The sequence below is a fragment of the Pan troglodytes genome, chromosome 4 (genome assembly GCF_028858775.2).
Source record: "Pan troglodytes isolate AG18354 chromosome 4, NHGRI_mPanTro3-v2.0_pri, whole genome shotgun sequence".
NCBI classification, from domain to species: Eukaryota; Metazoa; Chordata; class Mammalia; order Primates; family Hominidae; genus Pan; species Pan troglodytes.
Genome location: NC_072402.2, coordinates 178,672,501 through 178,694,883, shown reverse-complemented (window position 1 = coordinate 178,694,883; position 22,383 = coordinate 178,672,501). Strand labels below are relative to the sequence as shown.

The 22,383-nt window shown below is 53.7% G+C and overlaps 1 protein-coding gene, 2 long non-coding RNA genes and 3 other non-coding genes across 9 annotated transcripts; 3 read left to right on the top strand and 3 right to left on the bottom strand.

Moving 5' to 3' along the window:
- Positions 1-4,508: 4,508 nt before the first annotated feature.
- Positions 4,509-4,581, bottom strand: TRNAK-CUU (transfer RNA lysine (anticodon CUU)). The gene has a single exon. It is a non-coding gene; the product is annotated as a tRNA-Lys (tRNA).
- An 825-nt stretch (positions 4,582-5,406) lies between these two features.
- Positions 5,407-5,478, bottom strand: TRNAA-UGC (transfer RNA alanine (anticodon UGC)). The gene has a single exon. It is a non-coding gene; the product is annotated as a tRNA-Ala (tRNA).
- A 22-nt stretch (positions 5,479-5,500) lies between these two features.
- Positions 5,501-18,044, top strand: TRIM7 (tripartite motif containing 7). Of its 4 annotated transcripts, XM_063811768.1 has the most exons (8): positions 6,331-6,555; positions 8,502-8,614; positions 8,719-8,814; positions 11,895-12,125; positions 12,855-12,877; positions 13,167-13,282; positions 13,754-13,789; positions 16,296-18,044. In XM_063811768.1, exons 4-8 carry the CDS (start codon positions 11,901-11,903, stop codon positions 16,805-16,807), a joined length of 912 nt encoding a protein of 303 aa, XP_063667838.1. In that variant the 5' UTR covers positions 6,331-6,555; positions 8,502-8,614; positions 8,719-8,814; positions 11,895-11,900; the 3' UTR covers positions 16,808-18,044. The 4 variants fall into 4 exon arrangements, with proteins under 4 accessions (XP_016809988.1, XP_063667838.1, XP_063667839.1 ...); XM_016954499.4 differs by lacking the exon at positions 8,502-8,614 and having other exon boundaries at positions 5,501-7,767; XM_063811769.1 differs by lacking the exon at positions 8,502-8,614 and having other exon boundaries at positions 6,347-6,555.
- LOC112209255 (uncharacterized) lies at positions 17,544-20,082 on the bottom strand. Its single transcript, XR_002944008.3, has 2 exons — positions 19,780-20,082; positions 17,544-17,739 (listed from the first exon to the last, which is right to left on the bottom strand). It is a non-coding gene; the product is annotated as an uncharacterized LOC112209255 (long non-coding RNA).
- LOC104006671 (uncharacterized) lies at positions 20,064-20,927 on the top strand. The gene is made up of 2 exons (XR_680519.5): positions 20,064-20,230; positions 20,628-20,927. It is a non-coding gene; the product is annotated as an uncharacterized LOC104006671 (long non-coding RNA).
- On the top strand, positions 20,214-20,286 carry TRNAT-UGU (transfer RNA threonine (anticodon UGU)). The gene has a single exon. It is a non-coding gene; the product is annotated as a tRNA-Thr (tRNA).
- Positions 20,928-22,383: the final 1,456 nt, after the last annotated feature.

Here is a 22,383-nt window from a genome sequence, read left to right as displayed (position 1 = left end):
CATCTCAAATGACAGTGATAAGCAGGGACATTTCCCAGAATATCCTATGGCTCTACTCCAGTTGGTCCCAACACAGAATGGAAGAGCGGGCCATTCTGGGTCATCTTTTTGGCCACTCTTCCTATTGCAAGCAGTCCTCCAGAGTTAGGTTGCCCTAGTTGACACTTCAGCTTCCTTCGTGCTCAAAACTCACATTCTCCAGAACACCAGCATGTGACTGAGGCCTGCCTTTTACCTGAGGGACTTGCACCTTTAATCCAATGTGATATGATATAAACAGCAACGAAACAGTGAAGTGAGCATTTGATGGCAGCTGAGCCATCTTCCCTGATGCTACCACAGAGATCCTAGAAGAAAGACTTCCTCAACTTCAGTAAAGAGAAACCAGTGACTGGTAAAGAAAGAGATACTGGAATATTTTTAGACTAGTTAGATTAGATAACAGCCATGAATATATTAAACCTGAAGATAATTTTCTGCTTCAAATGAGGCTTTTAAATGAAAACATTCGGAATGGTTGATTAATAATTTACATATAAATTATATGTAATCATTCTTGTAGACCACATCACCAAACACATCTGTGCTCTAATAATTTATACATGCCCCAAAGGACACCAAGATCAAATGGAAAATGACATATACATTTTATTTCTTATGTCTGGTTGGATTCTTCCTGTCCAAGGAAGAAGATGTGCAGAGTAAGAAATAACAGAGCAGGCCTTTCTAATGGTGTCCTGGCTTTGCAAGTGAAGAGAATATGATGGCTTCTTCAGAAACAGGCCTGAAAAGAGAAAAAACGACGCTGCCATATAGAATTGGATTAAGAACCGCAAATGAAAGTGACACTGTACTCTTCAAAATCTTTTATCTGAGTAGATTCCTGTGTGATGTAAAGGGGCGGGGAGGGTCCTTCTCCCCTCCAGGTGGCACCCTGCACGCCCTCCAGTGGGTATTATCCTGCAGGCAGGCAGTGAGGGACTCCAGCAATTTTAAGTGGGGGAGTCACACGCTTAAATTTGTTGTCCAGGCAGCCCGTTTCCCCCAAGACCTTGGAGAAATAGGCAATCTCATTCATGGCTAGTGGGAGGTAATATCAGACTGTAGGTTCTACAGTAGGGCGATTTATCTATTTTTACAAAATTACTTGCATATAAACCTGGATGCAACAAATCTCATTTCTGGCAATTACCTCCACAGATAAAAAAGTGCAAAAGTGCAAAATGACAATTGCTACATGCTTAACTGTAGCATTGATCGTAACAACAAAAAAATTGGAAACAATGTAAATGCCCATCCATTAAGTGATCTGTTAAATAAAAGATGATTCATCAACAGTGGAATATTGAGCAGCTGTAAAAAAAGATCGAGGATATGTTCTATGTCTTGAAATAGAAAGGTCTTCAAAATAGGCCGGGCGCAGTGGCTCATGCCTGTAATCCCAGCTCTTTGGGACGCGGAGGCTGGCGGATGACCTGAGGTCGGGAGTTCGAGACCAGCCTAACCAACACGGAGAAACCCCGTCTCTACTAAAAATACAAAATTAGCTGGGCGTGGTGGCAAATGCCTGTAATCCCAGCTACCCAGCTACGAGGGAGGCTGAGGCAGGAGAATCACTTGAACCTGGGAGGCGGAGGTTGCGATGAGCCAAGATTGTGCCATTGCACTCCAGCCTGGGCAACAAGAGCGAAACTCCTACTTAAAAAAAAAAAAAAAAAAAAAAATCTTAAAAATATAGCACAATCATACAATACAAAATTTTGTATAAAATACAGGAAAATAAAACTCCGCTTGTATCAGCCAGGCACAGTGACTCACACCTGTAATCCCAGCACTTTGGGAGGCTGAGGCAGGCAATCATTTGAGACCAAGAGTTCAAGACCAGCCTGATCAAAAGGGCAAAACCTGGTTTCTACTAAAAATAGAAAAAAATAACTGGGTGTGGTGGCACACGCCAGTAGTTCCAGCTACTCAGGAGGCTGAGGCAGGAGAATGGCGTGAACCCGGGAGGCAGAGGTTACAGCAAGCTGAGATTGCACCACTGCACTCCAACCTGGGCAACAGACTCTGTCAAAAAACAAAATAAACAAAAAGGCCGAGCGCTGTGGCTCACGCCTGTAATCCCAGCACTTTGAGGGGCCGAGGCGGGCGGATCACCTGAGTTCAGGAGTTCGAGACCAGCCTGGACAAAATGGTGAAACCCTGTCTCTACTAAAAATACAATTAGCCAGGCGTGGTGGCAGGCACCTGTAGTCCCAGCTACTCGGGAGGCTGAGGCAGAGAATCGCTTCAACCCGGGAGGTGGAGGTTGCAGTGAGTCAAGATCTCGCCACTGCACTCCAGTCTGGGCGACAGATCAAGAGACTCTGTTCCCCCTCCTTACCCAGCCCCCCCCCCCAAAGAAAAAACTACTTGCATCAAAATTTCTGGAATATGTACAAAAATATAAAATTGAAATTTTAAGGGGGAGTTAAACACTTTTCACTGAATTCTGTTTTATATTTTAATGTTCTTTAATTTTTATTTTAAAGATGAGGGTCTGGCTAGGTTGCTCCCGAACCCTTGGCCTCAAGCAATCCTCCTAAAAGTGCTGGGATTTACAGGCATGAGCCACCGCGCTCAGCCGAAAGATTTTTGTTTTGGGTTTTGTTTTGTTTTGTTTTGTTTGTTGTTGTTGAGACGGAGTCTCGCTCTGTCGCCCAGGCTGGAGTGCGGTGGCGCCGTCTCTGCTCACTGCAAGCTCCGCCTCCCGGGTTCACGCCATTCTCCTGCCTCAGCCTCCCGAGTAGCTGGGACTACAGGCGCCCGCCACCACGCCCGGCTATTTTTTTGTGTGTTTTTAGTACAGACGGGGTTTCACTGTGTTAGCCAGGATGGTCTCGATCTCCTGACCTCGTGATCCACCCGCCTCAGCCTCCCAAAGTGCTGGGATTACAGGCGTGAGCCACAGTGCCCGGCTTTTTTTTTTTTTTTTTTTTTTTTTTTTTTTTTTTTGAGACGGAATCTCGCTCTGTCCGCCAGGCTGGAGTGCAGTGGCGCCATCTCAGCTCACTACAACCTCTGCCTCCTGGGTTCAAGTGATTCTCCTGCCTCAGACTCCCGAGTAGCTGCGATTATAGGCGTCCACCACAACGCCCGTTTGTATTTTTTAATTTTTTTTTTTAGACGGAGTCTTGCTCTGTCGCCCAGGCTGGAGTGCAGTGACGCAATCGCGTCTCACTGCAACCTCTGCCTCCCGAGTAGCCGGGATTACAGGCGCGTGCCACCACGCCCGGCTAATGTTTGTATTTTTAGTAGAGACAGGGTTTCACCATATTGGTCAGGCTAATCTCGAACTCCTGACCTCAGGCGATCCACCCGCCTCGGCCTCCCAAAGTGCTGAGATTACAGGCGTGAGCCACTGGGCCCGGCCGAAAGATGTTTTTTTTAAATTTAATTTAATTTCTGAGACGGAGTCTTGCTCTGCCACGCAGGCTGGAGTGCAGTGGTGCGATCTTGGCTCACTGCAAGCTCCGCCTCCCGGGTTCACGCCATTCTCCTGCCTCAGCCTCCTGAGTAGCTGGGACTATAGGCGCCCGCCACGCCCGGCTAATTTTTTGTATTTTTTTTTCCAGTAGAAACGGGGTTTCACCGTGTTAGCCAGGATGGTCTCGATCTCCTGACCTCGTGATCCGCCCGTCTCGGCCTCCCAAAGTGCTGGGATTACAGGCGTGAGCCACCGCGCCAGGCCGAAAGATGTTTTTTAAAGCTCATTTGTGATGTAGCCTCTGTGGAAAATGGTATGACACTTCCACAAAAACAGAAATGCCATATGACCTAGTAATTTCACTTTGTGATGTATACTCTAAAAAAATAGCCTAAACTCAAACAGATATCTGTACACTCATGTTCATAGCTGCATTATCCACGGTAGCCAAAAGGAGGAAGGAACCAAGTGTCCATTGGCAGATGAATGGATAATGTGGTATATATGTGCAATGGAATGCTAATCAGCTTTAAAAGGATGGAAATTTTGACACATGCTACAATAAGGATGAGTCTTGAAGACATTAAGTGAAATAAGACAATTTAAAAAGGAAATATTGCACGATTCATCTTATATGAGGTATCTGGAGGAGTCAAATTCAAAGACACAGAAAGTAGAATGGTGGTTGCCAGCGTCTGTGGGCAGAGGGGAATGGAGAGTTAATGCTGAATGGGTTCAGAGTTTCATCTGGGAAACAGGAAAAAGGACTGGAGACTGATGCACAACCATTTAAATGTATTTAATGCTACAGAACTGTACAGTTAAAAAGTGTTAAATTTTGTTGGGCATATTTTACCACAGTTTTAAATCGTAATTGTATCGCAAGATAATGGGTAATGAACAGTGGAGCGCCCGCAAGAGTATTACACACACAGAAGTGCAAGACTTCAGAGCAGATTATTTTCCTAAGAGCTGGTCTACTTATAATATATTTTTAGGTATGGCTAGTAGTCGTAGATTTAGGACTAAAACGACCAGTTGCCGCCCAACGTGGGGCTCGAACCCACGACCCTGAGATTAAGAGTCTCATGCTCTACCGACTGAGCTAGCCGGGCGCCCGATAACCGCATCTAAACAATTTTTCATTCTAGATCAGAGTCGGACTGTATTCAACTGCGGGTTTGAACTTGGATTTATTTGGAGTGTGATAAAACTACTAAAGTGCCTCGGCTCCTGGGAAATTCAAACTCTGCCGTCAGTGCCTGACCGTCCCTCCCACTTACGTCCGTTTCCTGCCCCTTCTACCCTACCAGCGACCAAGCCATTTTCTACCCGCGATGAAGCTCACGGCACGGAGATGGAGAAACGTGCACCCTGACGCCACTGGAGCTCTCACCGTGTGGATTTTTTTTTTTTTTTTTTTTTTTTTTTTTTAACAGAGAAGACTCTGTCAAAAAATGGGCCTACCTTTCACCACGAACTGCGGCTCTGTCGCCCAGGCTGGAGTGTCGTGGCGCAATCTCGGCTCACTGCAACCTCCGCCTCCTGGGTTCATTCCATTCTCCTGCCTCAGCCTCCTGAGTAGCTGGGATTACAGGTGCGTGCCACCACTCCCGGCTAATTTTTGTATTTTTAGTAGAGACGGGGCTTCTCCATGTTAGTCAGGCTGGCCTCAAACTCCTGACATCGTGATCCACCCGCCTCGGCCTCCCAAAGTGCTGGGATTACAGACGTGAGCTACCACACCCGGTCAAGTACCGTGTGGATTTTTAAACAGGAGGGAAAGACAATGGGGCCCAGAGGAGGGCAGGGGCCGCCGCGGTCTTTTTCTACTCCGCAAACTCCACCCTCTGGGTTTTTTCTTGGCGCTCTGCAAACATGCTGGATTTCAAAATTTGAAAGGAAAATCGAAAACAATAATTGAATGTGCAAAACGACACTGGAGATGCCGGGGATCGAACCCGGGGCCTCATACATGCAAAGCATGCGCTCTACCACTGAGCTACATCCCCACCTGCTCTCAACAACTCTCCCAGATGGTCCCTATTCGTCGCTTAACTCAGGACACCGGGAGTGGAAGGCAACCGGTACGCGCTGGGTCTCAGCCGCTGCAAAAACCCGGCATCGCAGGGCCAAGAGTTGTTCCAGGGTCCTCCGCCGACTCCAAACCAGCGGGTCTTGACCAAGGGATTCCAAGAGAGAGAATTAGGCCCGGCTAAGCACCTGGGAGCAGCGGCGGAAAAAGGAGAGAAAATCATCAGGCACGATGCCAAAAATGAACTGTGACCTGAAAAAGAGAAGAAAGGAAAATTGTGCAGGATGCTACGTTTTGTTTTTTAAAAGTGGGGGTTGAGGCAATAAAATACGGAATATTTGATTAACGTAATCCAGAATTGTAAAGTTGATTGCTCGGGATGAAGAAAGGACTGGGACACAGGCGATGGGCCTACTTTCCACCGTGAACTGCGGCTCCTCTTTTGAATTTTGAACCAAGTTTCATCCAAGAAAACCTTACTGAGCTTGCCAAGAACTGCTCTAAAAACAGGATTCAGCCGTGAACAAACCTAGTACAGTCCATCTTAAAGCTGACATTCCAGAGGAGATAGAGTGCGGGCACAGAGCCGGCCCTGAGAAGGGAGCGCGCTAAGAGACGACTTTACACAGTGTGCGCGTTCGGGGCGGGCTCCGTGGGCAGAGACGTTTGAAACAAGACCTGAATGAGGTGGGAGGGAGCATGCAGGTGGTGGGAGAAAAGAGGTCCACGCAAGGGGAACAGCCAGCGCAGAGGCCACGGGGTTCAGGAACAGCAAGAAGATCGGGGACACAGGGTCCTGGAAGGCCCTGAGAAGGGAAGTCCGGAAGGAGGGAGCATCCGGGGGCAGATGAGGTGAGGCGAGGTCTTCGCCTTTGGGTGAGAATTGCTGAAGTTCCCGGTGACATTGGCAAGGGCGGTTTCTGAGGAGGATGCGGGCGGAAGCTTGATCCAAGTGGCCTCCAGAGTGAGCGAGGAGAGAGGGTGTGGAAGCGGATAACACAGGCAGCTCTGCTGCGGGGCTGTGGAGACAGCTGGGGGACAAGAGAGCGCTGAGGTTTGTGTGTGTGTGTGTGTGTGTGTTTGCGGTGGGGGGGGATAATACTGAATAAAATGGGAAATTATAAATGTATTATGTGTTCAAATACTAAGTAAAGAGTAAAGAAGCCGGAGGACAGTCGCAGAAAAGGTAATGGAATGGATACAAGGCCACGCTTGAGTGTGAGGGGACAGGACCAGGTTCCAGTCTCTAAATTTAACTCAGCACAGGGCCGGGGCGAACCTGCGCTGGCGGAACCTGACACCGTGGCCCGAGCGCCAGGCCCTTGCCCCGGCGATGCTGGGTCGGCCTCGGTCGGAAACCGGGAGTGGCGCTGGCAGCATTTGTGCGCCCACCTGTCGCGGCCCGTTTCCCGCGGCTGACTGGGTCAGGCTGGGGCGGCCTGGAGAGTCTGAGGGACGGGGGCGAGGGGGAGAGGCCGCTGGCCAGGGCGGGGGCTGGTGGAGCGCAGATCCGGGGCGCAGGGCGCTGTCCCGCACTTGAATGGCCCAGTGCCTCCCGGCCCGTAGTCAACGTGCGCCTCCCCTCCCGGCTCCCAGCCGGGCGCGGCCCGGGGCTCAAGTCTCTGCCTGCCCAGTGGCAGCCCCGCCCTTCCTCTCCCAGTGGGCCCTCGGCGCCCAGCTCCGCGTCCTGTGAGGTCCAGTGGCCGCCCAGGCGCGACCAGATCTGGGTGCGCGGAGAGCGCGCATGGCGGCTGTGGGACCGCGGACCGGCCCCGGAACCGGGGCCGAGGCTCTAGCGCTGGCGGCAGAGCTGCAGGGCGAGGCGACGTGCTCTATCTGCCTAGAGCTCTTTCGTGAGCCGGTGTCCGTCGAGTGCGGCCACAGCTTCTGCCGCGCCTGCATAGGGCGCTGCTGGGAGCGCCCGGGCGCGGGGTCTGTTGGGGCCGCCACCCGCGCGCCCCCCTTCCCACTGCCCTGTCCGCAGTGCCGCGAGCCCGCGCGCCCCAGTCAGCTGCGGCCCAACCGGCAGCTGGCGGCAGTGGCCACGCTCCTGCGGCGCTTCAGCCTGCCCGCGGCCGCCCCGGGAGAGCACGGGTCCCAGGCGGCCGCGGCCCGGGCAGCGGCTGCCCGCTGCGGGCAGCATGGCGAACCATTCAAGCTCTACTGCCAGGACGACGGACGCGCCATCTGCGTGGTGTGCGACCGCGCCCGCGAGCACCGCGAGCACGCCGTGCTGCCGCTGGACGAGGCGGTGCAGGAGGCCAAGGTGAGCGCAGCCCCCACCCACCCCGTGGGTCCCCGGGACCCCCTGACTTGGTCCCGCGCTCCCGCGCACGCGGTGCAGAGAACAGCCTGTCGATCAGGAGGCCCGGGTGAGCCCCTCCCTTCTTTCTCCTATTCCAGGAAGCCCAGCGCTGGTTCCCGGGCTGAGCGCGGTTCTCTGTCACCCCCAACATCACCAATACCCCCACCCCACCCCCACTGCGTTTCCCTCTGGGCCAGATACTGGGCCGCCTGCGCGACGTCCCCCACGGACTTGGCGATGTTCTTCCTGTCTGTTCAGAGCCTCTAGCCTGGTCTGCGTCTCCGCAGCTCTCTGCCCGCGGGAAGTCTCCGGCACAGCCACGCAGCCGCTGCCCCCACTCTTATCTCTTTCCCCGAAGCGGGCTCTGCTCAAAGTCCCCACCTCGTGGAACTGATTGAGAGGACCTCGCCAAGATGTCCAGGGAGGGGGCTCCCGGGTTAAGCCGCGCACCTAGAGCCGTCTGACTATGCCAACGCTGTCGATTCTGGGGGCCCTTTCTTTGCTATTTTCTCGCTGAGCCTCAGCGAGGGTGTGTGCAGGGGTGAGGGCGGGGCGGGGAGGCTCGGGCGGCAGTCCCCAGTCTCTCCTTGCTGGCCTATCCTGCTCCAACTCTCCCAGCCACGGGGCTTCCTGGTGGTGGGGCGGAGAGTAGAGGAGACGACTAGGGGTAAGGCTGCTGGAGCTTGTGTTTTCAGTCTGGCTGGTCCAGCAGATGCTTTTGGGGAAGCCAAGATCCCGAGACCTTCAGAGTCACCTCGCAGTGTAACCTGTAGCCTGTAGAGATGACTTCTACCCGGCCTCCCCCTCAGTGAGCAGGGCCTTCCCTTTCTCCTGGCTGGCTCCAGGAAGGCAGAGGTGGGGGTTTCCAGAAGCCCCTCACCCCCACCTTACACTGTTTCCCTTCACCTACAGGAGCTCTTGGAGTCCAGGCTGAGGGTCTTGAAGAAGGAACTGGAGGACTGTGAGGTGTTCCGGTCCACGGAAGAGAAGGAGAGCAAGGAGCTGCTGGTGAGCCAGGCACCCGCAGGCCCCCCGTGGGAGATTATAGAGGCCTGAGAACTCAGCACCAGGGCTCGGTGTGTGTGGTGTTGGAGTGTGTGCTATGGAACCGCAGAATCGATTTCAGAAAGATAATAGAGTGCATATTATATAGGGTGACCACATAATTATTGTAGAAACCATTGCTTTTTAAAGTGAAAGGGAGTGCTAAAATAATTATTGCAAAACAACTGGCTTAAACTGGAGCTGTCCCAGCGAATCAGGACGTTCAGTCACTCTGATATTATGTAACATACCAGTTAGGGCCTGCGGAAGCATCTTGTAATGGAACACATTACTATTTCTGCAGAGAAACATGGATATTCAATAAGTAGGAATATTAATACAATAAAGAGCCTCATGGCATGTTTTGTCAACAAAACAGTAGTGAAAAAAATTTCATGTTCACAGTGTTTTTATTTGAAATCGAGGCTAACGGAGAAGGGGCTAGAGGGCGTCAGAGCTGCTCCCTGGCTCTGGCAGAGGGAGGAAGTTTAGGGTCTTGGGTTTACAGTAGCCCCTGCTGCACAGCCCAGGGTCTTGGGTACTGGCACCTGCCTCTACCCCAAGTTGGAATGATATTTTATCTTCCTTAGGGTAGAACAGGAAAGTGAAACGAGGGCTCATTTTGGTTAAGATAAGCAAACATGAGGCCGGGCAGGGTGGCTCACGCCTGTAATCCCAGCACTTTGGGAGGCCGAGGTGGGCGGATCACCTGAGGTTGGGAATTTCAGACCAGCCTGACCAACATGGAGCAACCCCATCTCTACTTAAAATACAAAATTAGCCTGCCGTGGTGGCGCATGCCTGTAATCCCAGCTACTCGGGAGGCTGAGGCAGGAGAATTGCTTGAACCCGGGAGGTAGAGGTTGTGGTCAGCCAAGGTCATGCCACTGCACTCCAGCCTGGGCAACAAGAGTGAAACTCCATCTCAAAAAAAAAAAAAAAAGAAAGAATGAAAGGATCTACTAGGGCCTGTCAAGGCAGGGAATTGAAGGAAGGTGAACTAGAGGACCCTTCCATCCTCAATGTCAGGAGCGGTGGAGGAGGAGCCTGGAGTTCAGACACCCTAGGGTCCTTTCCAGACCCTCAACTATATCTGTTATGCCTGCACCCAGTGTGCATCCCAGACCTTCCTACCTCATCACTCACTTTCCTCCATGAGGAAGAGCTCACCCTCTAGAGCTTCATCCCTCCTCCACTGGGGAAATGACTCCCAATGCAGCTCTTCCCCCACTGGTTGACATCCAGGAACCAGAGGGCCTTCCCTGGCACCGGCGGCAGCTTCACAGTCTCTGACCGGAGTCCCCAGGCCTTGCTTAACACCTTCCACCTCTGTCCTCTCCCAACATCCATCCATCCACCCCCACATTCGTTTTTGTTGTTGTTTTGTTTTGTTTTGCTTTTAGACAGAGTCTCACTTTGTCACTAAGGCTGGAGTCGTTCAAGCGATCCCCCCCCTTCAGCCTCCTGAGTAGCTGGGACTACAGGTGTGCACTACTACACCCGGCTAATTTTTAATTTATTTTTTGTAGAGCTGGGGTTGGGGGTAGTCTCCTGTGTTGCCCAGGCTGGTCTGGAACTCGTGGGCTCAAGCAACCTTCTCCCCTGACTTTGCCCCCCTCAGCCTCCCAAAGTGCTGAGATGACAGGTGTGAGCTCCACCTGTTCTTTGCAGCAATAAAATACTTCTGGATTTACGACGCTTGTCTCATTTACAAAACCCTGCTTAATGAAACATCAGAGGTAGAGCCCAACTATTGCTGCAACACAAAAGGGAGAAGGAATGCTCTTATTTGAAAATGCTCCTACCCCAGGGGACATCTGGCAAAGTCTGGAGATACTATATTTTTGGTTGTCAACAATGGGATAGGGATGCTATTGGCATTTAGTGGTAGAGGCCAGAGGGGCGGCTAAATGTCCTACAAGGCACAGGGCAGCCCCCTACAACCAAGAAGTATCTGGCCCAAAATGTCAACTGTGTTAAGGTTGGGAAACCCTGGCTTAGAGTATTTTGGCAAATACTGTTTCACTTGTGCTACCTCCTTGTGAGGCAACTGGCCGAGAAGCCTGGCTTAACACTTCCTGGTGATGTGTCTGTCTTTTGTCTCCTCACCTGTAAGACTTGAAGGGAAGTGCACCCTCCCCACTGGGCTGCCATCAGGGTTGAGGGAGTTAATATCCGTAAGGCGCTCCGGGCTACTGCAGCCTGCCTGGAAGCTGAAGGAAAGGTGGGGGCATTGTAGGACACCTTGAACCCAGGTCTCCCAACTTCACAGGACTCCCTTCCTCCGCCCAGGAGTTTTAAGGAAGAGGAACTTCCTGGTGGGACATATTGAGTGCCAAACGTGTGTTCACATAAAAAATCAAGAGATCAGGGCATGAGTCTGCATCTGAAAACTCGAGTAAAGAATCCGGTGTATGCTGTTAATGGAAAGAACAGAATACGAAGCTTGCATGCCACATATTCTCACTTCGTTCCTTGGGGGTGTGCTGCTACCTCTGGTCACTGGCATCGGACTTTTCTTCCTTCTTTCTACTTTCCCACATCTCCCAAGTTTTGTATTTTGCGCATGTGTTACCATTATAACTGCTAAACAGGAAAGATGGCCTTTAAAAAGAAAGTGAAGTGTGAAAGTTTGAGGGTGATGAAATAAATGTGCTTGAGGAAGAAAAAGCAATCTCAGTTTAATCCTATGGTTGCCCCAGGAGGCACTAATTTATCCCTTCTGCTTTTCAAGTGAGGAAGCTGCAGCTTGGCGTAATTCTGGGGGGAGTATGAAGCTGCCTTGGTTTAGGTGATGGAGCACAGGTCCACAGACATGTGTGGGTGCATCTGTGGCAGGGAAGAAAAGAGCATGTGTCCAGACTACAGCTTGTTCGGAGCTGGGACACTGACAATAGAGCATGCACTGCGTGCGTAGGTGGGTGTGTCTCCGATCCCCCAGCAGTGACAGGGACGAAGCCTTGCCCTGTGGGATGACTCAGGCCACTGGCCAAATGTTATGTCTCCATGTTCAAGTCCCTCTCCAACTTCTCCTCCTGGGACAGAAACAGATGGCAGCGGAGCAGGAGAAGGTGGGGGCAGAGTTCCAGGCACTGAGGGCTTTCCTGGTGGAGCAGGAGGGTCGGCTGCTAGGCCGCCTGGAGGAACTGTCCCGGGAGGTGGCACAGAAGCAGAATGAGAACCTGGCCCAGCTCGGGGCTGAGATCACCCAGCTGTCCAAGCTCAGCAGCCAGATCCAGGAGACAGCTCAAAAGCCTGACCTTGACTTTCTCCAGGTAAGTCTGGCTCAGCCAGGGGCTCGAGTCATTTATCCTAAGGCATCAGGACCAGCAGCTAGAGAACAGTGTCAGTCCTGGGGGGGTCTAGGAGAATCACATGATCTGGAGCTGAAGGGGACTGGAGAGAAGTGCCCTGATTTTCCTGGGGTTGGAGGTCTAGAGGGATGTGAAAACTTTCTTGACTATGAGCCACAATAATATATATCGTATTTCAGAATCACAAGCTTGAGACAAAAGTCTCAGAAAATAATACCTTTGCTACACGTATGCACTTTGATGTTTTCTATTCTATTTCGCTAAAAAAAAGTTATAAACAACTAGATAAACTTCACAATCCACAGATGGGTTAAGAACAGTCATTACGGGGCTGAGTGAGCAGTAGGTGCATAAGGGCTGTGACCTCCCTCAGGTGGTTTCCAGGACACACACAGCACTGGGTCCCATGGGATAGCTCCAGTGATGATTCTGTAACTAAGAAAGCAGCAAAGATAGAAAGAAAGCATGTGAAGAGTCGTGGCAAAGGGTGAGAGGTCCACTGCGTGGGTGAGACACCCTGCAGCCAGCAGCCACCGGAAGCTGTTGCCCCTGAAGCCCACGCAGGCAGTGAGGCGTGGCACACCTGCTTATGCTTACATCTGGGAGGCACAGCAAGGGGCAAGCTTTGTTTCTCAGAGTTGAATGGAGGTTACCTGATGCTGATTTGGTTTCCTCTATCTTTCCTTCCAGGAATTCAAAAGCACGCTGAGCAGGTGAGTGACCTCACAGCTCCTGGGGCCTCTCTAAGTTGCTTCTTCCCTTTTCACTGAGCCTTGTCTTTATTCCCTGTCCCCTGACCTCTCACCTCCTGATCCCCCGACTGGCTTGCCCGGGGACCTTCCGAGACAAACGCCCACCTGCCTGGCCATGGGTTCTTCTGCATGAGGTCTGGCTCTCCCTTTTCTACCTCTTTCTGCCAAGAGGACCGCGCCATCCTAATTGTCACAGCCTGTGGGAGCAAAACGGTGCACACAGGCCCTTCTCAGAGCCCTTGTCCTGCAGGTGTAGCAATGTGCCTGGCCCCAAGCCAACCACAGTCTCTTCTGAGATGAAGAATAAAGTCTGGAATGTTTCTCTCAAGACCTTTGTCTTAAAAGGGATGCTGAAGAAGTTCAAAGGTAGGGGCCTGGGCGCCGAGCTGGGCCACATAGTGCAGTGGTGGTGGAGGGTTCCTGGTAGCTCAGGGGTCCCTGGGTGTGCTTTCCAGAAGCTGTGTGTGAAAATAGGAGCTGGCTGTGCCATGGCCAGATTGGTGTAGGGGCTGTGGTGGCAAATCTAGTCAGGCCCCCGCAGGGCATGCCGCTTCTCAAGGGGACAGATGGGGTAGAGGGGTACTGCTGGGGGACTGGGGTTAGGAAGAGAGCTGTGCAGGGGAGCTCAGCTCAGAGCCACTTGGGTAGAGCTAGAATGCTTGGGTATGGGCCCCCTGCCCCCCGCTCCCCATGCTTGGCCCTGTGCCTGCACGTTCACTCTTGGCCTTAGGAGTCTCTGGGGAATGAATGAGTCAGTTGGGATATAAAGAGCTGGTGACCTTGCCATATAATCTCCCGTGTCGCTCATGCACGCCTTGCTTTGTTTCTCCTCCTCAGAGGACCTTCGGGGAGAGCTGGAGAAAGAGGAGAAAGGTAGGGATGGTGCTGTGATGGCGAGTATGGACTGTCTGCCACACAGAGATCCTACTCCCTGCTCGTGACCATCTCAGGGTTTTGCATATGGTCGGTTCCTTCAGCCCACCCACCTCAGCAACCCTGTTCCTCTGTCCCCTCCCCCACACCACCCCCTCCCCATCCTGGGAGCTCTGACACCCTCAGATGTTGGCCCAAATGCTGCAGGTTGGTTAGGAGCAGGAATGCCCTGTACCTCGAGATACTCAGACTGGGAAAGGCTTCTCGGCCACCTGGGTGAGCCTCTACCCGGTCCCCACTCCAAGATGGATGGAAACCTCTCCTGGGAATGGGGTGTATACAGGGGACCAGGAAAGCAAGGGGAAGCTAAAGACTGGAAGGAATATCGTTTTTACTCTTGCAAAGCTCTGGAATGTGTGGCATCCAACACCCAGAGGAGGGGAGGGGAGGGCACATATTCCTGATGCTGATGTCTGAGCTAAGTCAGAGTGTGTCTGGGTGCCACCTAAACCACCTGAGTGAGACCAGGCCCTCCTCTGCTCAGAGCCCTGCCACAGCCCCTCTGACTTGGTAAAGGTCAGAGTCCCCACGGTGGTCTCAAGGGCCCAAGGGATCTGGCCTCACTGCACACCCCTTCTACTCCATGCAGCTACACATCCTCCTTGCTGTTCCTTCAGTGTACCAAGCACACACCCATCCCGGGGCCTTTGCACTGCCAGGCTCCCCCACCCCAGGCCCCTACCTGGAGCATGCTTTCCCCAGCCAGTCGTGTGGCCTGCTTCTTTGCCTTCTTTCTATCTGTCTGCTCGATGCCCCTTTTCAGTGAGGGTCTTCCCTGGCCACTCTGCTTGAAGTTACAGCCTGCTCTTCTGGTCCCTCTCATCTTCTATGTTTATAATCTATCCTCAATCCTCTCCCTGTGGGAAGGAAGCTGCAGGCAGGCAGGACTACTCTGATACTCTGTGGTACCCCCAGGGCCTGAATCGCAGTAGTGCTCACAGTAAGTGTACATATTTTAACTTTTTTTTTTTTTTTTGAGACAAGGTATCGCTTTGTTGCCCAGGGTGGAGTGCAGTGGAACTGCAGCCTCCACCCCCCAAGCTCAAGCGATCCTCTCTCCTCGGCGTCCTCGAGTAGCTGGGACTACAGGAGCACACTACCATGCCTGGCTAAATTTTCTATGTTTTGTGGAGACGGATGTCTCACTATATTGCCCAGGCTGGTCTCCAACACCTGGGCTCAAGCTGTCTTCCCACCTCTGCTTCCCAAAGTGCTAGGATTACAAGCATGAGCCTCTACACCTGGCCTTAACTTTTTATTATGAAAAATTTCAAACATACTCAAAAGTAGAGAGAAGAGTGTAAAGAATGTTACATACCCATCTCTCACCATCCGCAGTGATCAATTAGTGGCCACAGTTTTCATAGACACTGCTATCCACTTCCTGTGGGATTATTTTGTTTTCTGAGACAGGGTCTTGCTCTGGAGTGAGATCATGGAGTACAGTGGCCTGATCTCTGCTCACTGCAACCTCTGCCTCCTGGGTTCAAGCGATTCTCATGCCTCAGCCTCCCAAACAGCTGGAATTACAGGCACAGAACACCACGCCGGGCTAATTTTTGTATTTTTAGTAGAGAAAATACAAAACAAGTTTTCCGCCATGTTGCCCAAGCTGGTCCCAAACTTCTGACCTCATGTGACCCATTGGCCTCGGCCTCCCAAAGTGCTGGTATCGCAGCTGTGCACCATCTCACCCGGCCTCCACTGTATTATTGTTATTATTATTTTTATTTTTGAGACAGAGTCTTGCTCTGTCGCCCAGGCTGGAGTGCAGTGGCGTGATCTCGGCTCACTGCAATCTCCACCTCCCGGGTTCACGCCATTCTCCTGCCTCAGCCTCCCGAGTAGCTGGGACTACAGGCGCCCGCCACCACGCCCGGCTAATTTATTTTATTTTTTTATTTTTAGTAGAGACGGGGTTTCACCATGTTAGCCAGGATGTTCTTGATTTCCCGACTTCGTGATCCACACACCTTGGCCTCTCAAAGTGCTGGGATTACTGGCGTGAGCCACTGCGCCCGGCCTACTGTATTACTTTAAAGCATCAGAGACAACATATCATTGCCATAAATACCTCAGTGTGTTATCTCTAAAGAAACAGACTTTGTAAAACATAACCACAAAGCAGTCCTCACACCTGGACAGATTAATGATTCTTTCCAATGTCTAGCATTCAAATATCCCCATCTGTTGAATTGGGGTTCAAACCAGGCCCACACATTGCATTTGTTTGATTTCAGTAAGTACTTGTTGAGTGGTCGGGGCAGGGGGAAGCAAAATATCTGGGAGGCAGAGCGTGGGGGTTGGTTGGGCCTTGGCGCTGGGTGCTGGGGGGATTCTAGAGGGAAAGGCAGGCAGGTTGCAAAGCAAGGTCGGGCGCGGCCCTGCAAAGACTGTGCCAGGGGCCTGGCTGCGTGGGGACATTTCTCCCTGTCTCTGTCTGCAGTGGAGCTCACCTTGGATCCCGACACGGCCAACCCGCGCCTCATCCTCTCTCTGGATCTTAAGAGTGTGCGCCTCGGCGAGCGGGCCCAGGACCTGCCCAACCACCCCTGCCGCTTCGACACCAACACCCGCGTCCTGGCGTCCTGCGGCTTCTCCTCGGGCCGGCATCACTGGGAGGTGGAGGTGGGCTCTAAGGACGGCTGGGCCTTTGGCGTGGCCCGCGAGAGCGTGCGCCGAAAGGGCCTGACGCCCTTCACTCCCGAGGAGGGCGTCTGGGCCCTGCAGCTCAACGGCGGCCAGTACTGGGCCGTGACCAGCCCCGAGCGGTCGCCCCTCAGCTGCGGGCACCTGTCGCGCGTGCGGGTGGCCCTGGACCTGGAGGTGGGAGCCGTGTCCTTCTACGCTGTGGAGGACATGCGCCACCTCTACACCTTCCGCGTCAACTTCCAGGAGCGCGTGTTCCCGCTTTTCTCTGTTTGCTCCACGGGCACCTACTTGCGAATCTGGCCTTGAGGGGCACTGCTGGGGAGCTCCTGTCTCTGGGCTGCCGGTGGGAGGGGATGTCGCCTCCCCAGAGATGCCTGGTCCGTCTTGGGTCTGCCCTCCGTGCTCCTGACCCCTGCTGCCCAAGAGAGCCTGCTACAGACACAACCCCGAGGCAGGAGAGTGACTGTGGCCAACCGAGCAGGGGAACAGGGGCTTTGGACTCCTGAGGGTGTTCCCTTCCTGAGGTCACATGTGGATTTGGCCAGAGCCTACAGGAGGTGGAGGCCGGTGAGGTCAGGAGCCCAGCTCTCCAGGGGGCTTCTGCCCTGACTGGGAAGGGTGCCTGGCTCCCTAAAACAATGTCAAAGCCAGTCCTGCTGTTCTCTGTTGCCAGGGGACAGGTCTGGGCCTGGGCCAACCACGTTTGTTATCATGGCTGCTGCCTTCTGGACAGCTGCCAGCTCTGCCTTGAGAAGTTGTGGGACCTCTGGATCCAGCTGACCTGACAGGTCATCTACTCAGGGAGGATCCCTGTGCTCCCAGCTCAGAGGACAGTCTGGGCCAGAACTGGAAGGAGCCATCTGTCCCGTCTTTGAGGGACAAGCCCGGGACAACAGCCAGTGGGCATCACGGCTCTCCAGCACTCCTTAGCCAGAGGATACAGAGTGATGGGTGCATCCTGACCAATGCGACAACCAACACGTGCTCTCACAAACACCTGACTCCCACACTTTCCAGTGCCAAAGTACAAACGCTGCTTGGATAAGGAGAGCAAAGCTTCTGGAACTTTATTTACTCTTTCTTTTTAATTTTCTTTTAAGAGACTGGGTCTTGCTATGTTGCCCAGGCTGGTCTTGAACTCCTGGCCTCAAGTGATCCTCCAGTTTCCATCTCCCTAAGAGCTGGGATTACAGGTGTGAGCCGCTGTACCCGAACTTTTTTTGTTTTTGCTTCTGGAACTTTGAAACACAAAACACAAGTTGGCACTTACAATTTTAAAGATGCAGCCAGCTCTAAACAACGCACAGAGCACAAATATGCTCCTGACGGACTCAGGAAAATGCCAACAGCAGAGCACCCTGGTGCCAAGGCCTTCTCAGCCCATGCCCTGGAGGGCATTCCCCTGGCCAGCCTCAGCCCCTTGTCTACTTGTTCTCCAGCTTCTGGGTAGCTGGGCTTCTGGATGGGTGGCAGTGGGCTGCTCCCTGCTCAGCGCTCCCCTGGGAAGGGGGTGAGGAGATGAAAATGAAGACTATGAGCTGTCTTTGGAGTTGGCTTGGCCCATTTTCTACTCCCTAGATCTGAGTGCAGGAGCGTAAGTGTGATCAGGGTTTCCGCCAGAGTGAATGAGCATGCATGTTTCTGTGTGGGAGGAGTGTGTATTTGTATCTCACCTTTCTTGGGGGTGTGTGTGTGTATTTTGGAGAGGGCATTTATGAGCATGTGCATAAGGTTCAGGTGTTGCAAACAGACCCAAGTCAGTCTGGTCATACCCTACTGTTGATTTGTTGTTAAATACTGACCACCTCATATTTACACAAGGGCCACAGTTTCTTCTCTCGCTACCTGGCTACCAGGCTAGATGAACAGAATACCAGACTCGGACCTAATTCTGTCCCACACAAGTTATTTAGACAGAAGTGCTGGCAAACAGGGGCAATGATAGCTGAATAGCCCTGTGTCATGGAGCTTCAGTGCTCTGTCTCTGAGGTGCTTCAAGCTCACCTGGCATATAGGGTTCTCGTGGGGCAGCCACAACACTATCCCAGAGGCAGGCCCAGTTGACACAGCACCAGACAATCAGAATACCGTATCCTCCAGGCTGAGGACAGGGTCATTTCAAAGTCCTGCCTACAGAAGCATTCCAGAGAGTGAATCCTATGTCCTGCTCATACATGGAGAGCAGCTCTAAAACCTGGTAGCCAATTCAGGCATTTGAATACCACTGATTTCCACAAGGAAAACAGATCTCTAACATTAATTTCCTAACTGAATCACCTATTGTTACCGTTAAGCCTTAATGTTATCTGGCTTGTATGGCTTTTTGATTAAGTATCATAATTCCCTTTGTACCATCCAACAAATGTGCTGGGCATCACAACACACATTACAGGTCCCAGAAAGTACCATGTCTGGTGAAGGTGTCACATGAGGGTCAGGTCTGGGGACTGGGAGTAGCTGTCCACATGTTTATTTTCCGTTTTTGTGTCCATGAGTGCGATCCTGTGTCTATCAGAGAGTGTGTGTTTGCAGAGTGACTACATATATAGCTATGTATCTTAAGAAATGTAACAACAGTTACTGTAACAATTGTATAGAGAAGGGAACAGATGTTCTTTCTTGCTAACCAGGGCAGTACAGTAACTTGGATGTCAGGATGCTGGTGTCCTCGAGGGCATGTGTGTGCATTTCCCTCTCCTAGACTCTGGGCATCATAAACTCTAGGGACCTCTGGGACTGTGAGAACAACTGGCCTAACTTGGGCCCTTCTTATTCAACCCATCAGTCCTAGCTGCTGAGCCATAAGCGCAGACCTCTGCCGCCAGACCCTCACAGGGACCGTCAGCATCCAGAATGGGGGGCACCTAAGGGCCTACCTCTGGCCTGGCCGCCCAGTGACCCAAGTCACCCGGCATTGCAGGGAGCACAGGGCAGGCTAGGCCACCAGACCAAGGTCCACCTCCTACACCCACCACTTTCTGTCCTTTGCCAGGCTGAGCCCTCATCCTTTTCCCCTCTCCTCCGGCCCGTGGGCCCTTTAAGGGCCCTGACAGAACATGTCAGGGTGTGCCCTAAAAGCTGCCTTTTCCTACTTCATCCAAATGTGAGACGGGGCTAGCACCCACCCGCAACCTCGCCTGGACCCTTCCCACCCCAGCGCCTCCAAACACCTGGCCCTCCTGATTCCCCGCCCCCGCCCCACACTCCCGCTGGGCCTCCACCTCCGGATGACCCCACTGTTCCCCCACCGCCCAGCTCGCCCCAGGTCCCGCCCTAACCTCTCGGATCTGGACTCCCTGCAGGACGGGCGCACTGACACCCTTCCCTGACCTTTCCATAGCCTTGACCTGGAGCCCCGCTTCCTCACGCACAGCAAGACGCAAAACGTGCTCCCCAATCCTGCGCACGCCCCTCCCTGGCCCCCGCCCCGCCCAAGGCCCGGGGCGGTCCTCACAGCTCGGAGCTCGGCGGTGCCGCCCCGCCCTGACAGCTCCCGCCCGCGCGCGCGCCCAACGACGGCACCGTCTTCGCGGAGCCCTCTGCCGGGACTAACGGCTGTTCCGTGCCACGGAGGCACGGGCAAGATGGCTGCGGCCGTGGGAGGAGCTTGGGTCCAGCAGCCACAGAACTCGGCCGAGGATTAAGCGGACTGCGGCTGCGCGGCGCCGGCGACAGCGTCAACTGCTTGTGTGTCAAAAGAAAACCCACAGCTGGCTCCATAGCTCAGGGGTTAGAGCACTGGTCTTGTAAACCAGGGGTCGCGAGTTCAAATCTCGCTGGGGCCTGCTTCCGTTTTTTCCTATTATTTCCTTAAAGATAGAAAAGTGGAAGATAGGCAAGCCTACTTCCGCCTTCCTGGGAGGCCAGAGCCTGGCGGAGTCACTTTCTCTTTGCCTCTAAGATACCCACCGCGCAAGGCTACTTTCCTACCACTTCCTTATCTCTTGAAGAGTCAGACCCACTGCGGGCTTCCTTTTCCATCACGGGTTCCCTGGGCCCCGCGCGCCCTCTCCCCACGACCCCGCTCACTTCCGTCTGCGCGCTCCCCGGGAGCGTCTTTCCGCTTCTCTCCGGTCTTCCCACTCCAGCTAGGGACTCGCCCTCGTGTCTCCTTCCCTCTCTCCAGGGGCAGACGATGGCACTACCGCGCCCCTTCCCGCCATGCGTTTGTTTGCGGCGTTCCCCGACGCGCGCGCTGAGGCTCTGGTCTGCGGCTCTGCGCTTGGCGGCTGCGCGCCCTCGGCCTTCGGGTCCCCGCCGCCTCCGTGCTGCAAGGTCTGATTTCTTCCTGTGGAGTTAACACGGAAAAGCGCAGACGGCCACATTCATGACCCAGGACTAACGGCTCTACCTGTCACATTCGCTTTCAGCCTAAAACAAAATTTTAGTTTATTTTAAACAAAATATATAACTAAGGTATGCTGGCCTTCTGACTGATTTATTCTTGCTGTTAACGGAAGTGTAGAAAATGAGCCCAAGTCCTCAGTGAACAGTGGGGGCGCTGCCCAGGTGCAGGACTGGCCCCCTGGGGGTCTCGGGACGGCTCCCGCCTCCGTCTTCCCCGCACCGCGCACTTTGGAGGCCTGGGCACAGGCGGAGGCGGCGCTGGGTCCCGCCGTACACTCCCCTGTCGCAGGCGCCCTCTCTCCAGCCGGAGGGAACCTCAAAAAAGCTCTGAGCGAGTCCCCGTCCCAGGTGGGGCCGCGGCTTATACCGGGACCACTCCAGGGTAGCTCAGGGTTCGAAAACGGAATCCCTGTCCGGTGAACCAGAGAAGAGAAAATCGCTCGGGGCCACCTGGGTAGAGACCGGAGGGTTGACTGCCTTGACTGGGAGGCGTGGAGGAGCGAGCGGGGTCTGCGGCTCCGGCCGGGAGGTATGCGCTTCCCTCTCTCACCCACGCCTGCTCCAGTCCAAAGAGCCGAGACCGTGGGTCAAGACCGGGATGGATTCGCTCGGGACAGGCCAGGAGCCTGCCAGCACGTTCGGGCACTAGCGCTCCCGGGGCTCCTCGGACTCGTGGACCCCGAAACGCCTGCCCCACAGGAAGATCACCCCACTGTAGACGTCGGGTCACGGGGACCAGTGGCGAGCTACCTGACGGCTTAAGTACAGATACCCTCCCGACGAAAACCGTGGACTCCCAGGGTGCGTGCGTCTGCTTGTGTGTGGGGGTGTTGGCAGGCGGTCCCCATAATCATCGAAGCGACAGGTGGATGAACCTCAGGCCTCGCACTCGGGGGCTCTCAGAGTCTGGGCGTTACAGCCGCTCCCGTACACTCACGGGTCACCTGGCTGAGTCAGGTGGGATCTGGGTGAGGTGCCGGGAGGTCTCCCAGGCTGGCGCTCCTGTCCAGCTGCTGGGGGAGGCGTGGGTGCGAGGCTTGGGACAAGGGAGAGCTATGCCGGGTGGGGAGGACCCTTGGGGCGGGTCCGTTCACCTGAAATGTTCACTGCCGGAAGAGCCGAAAGCCAGCCACGGCACCCAGGAGAGTCCAGCGTGGAGAGGTAGAGAGGAGGGGCGAGGACAGCGGCGGTCGCAGACGGCGGAGCAAGATCGCCGAGCGTGCGAATGGAAAAATGAGCATTGTTTCCTCGGAGTAGCTTAACCACCATCCCACGCTGTTTTACAGCAGTGTAGGAAATGTCTCTGCTGGTGACACAAAAATAAACCTGTGCCTCAGCTCTGAGTAGATTATCGCGAATTTTACAGCAGGAAACCGCATCACTATTTTTACTACTAAATAAACCAGTGCAATCAAAACGCGCAGGGCGAGAATAGGTCTGAGGCGAGAAAAGAGGAGCGCGCCCGCCCAGCTCGAGCCTCAGGCTTGCCCTGTGCTGGAGGCGGCCCGGGGGCAATCCCGGGAGAACGCTGCGAG

Excerpts from the sequence above, each read along its gene's own strand:
- TRIM7 (XM_016954499.4), top strand. The coding sequence starts at position 7,246 with ATGGCGGCTGTGGGACCGCGGACCGGCCCCGGAACCGGGGCCGAGGCT. Across the intron at positions 7,768-8,718 it reads AGGCGGTGCAGGAGGCCAAG|GAGCTCTTGGAGTCCAGGCT; the intron begins GTGAGCGCAGCC and ends CTTCACCTACAG. Across the intron at positions 13,283-13,753 it reads GATGCTGAAGAAGTTCAAAG|AGGACCTTCGGGGAGAGCTG; the intron begins GTAGGGGCCTGG and ends TCTCCTCCTCAG.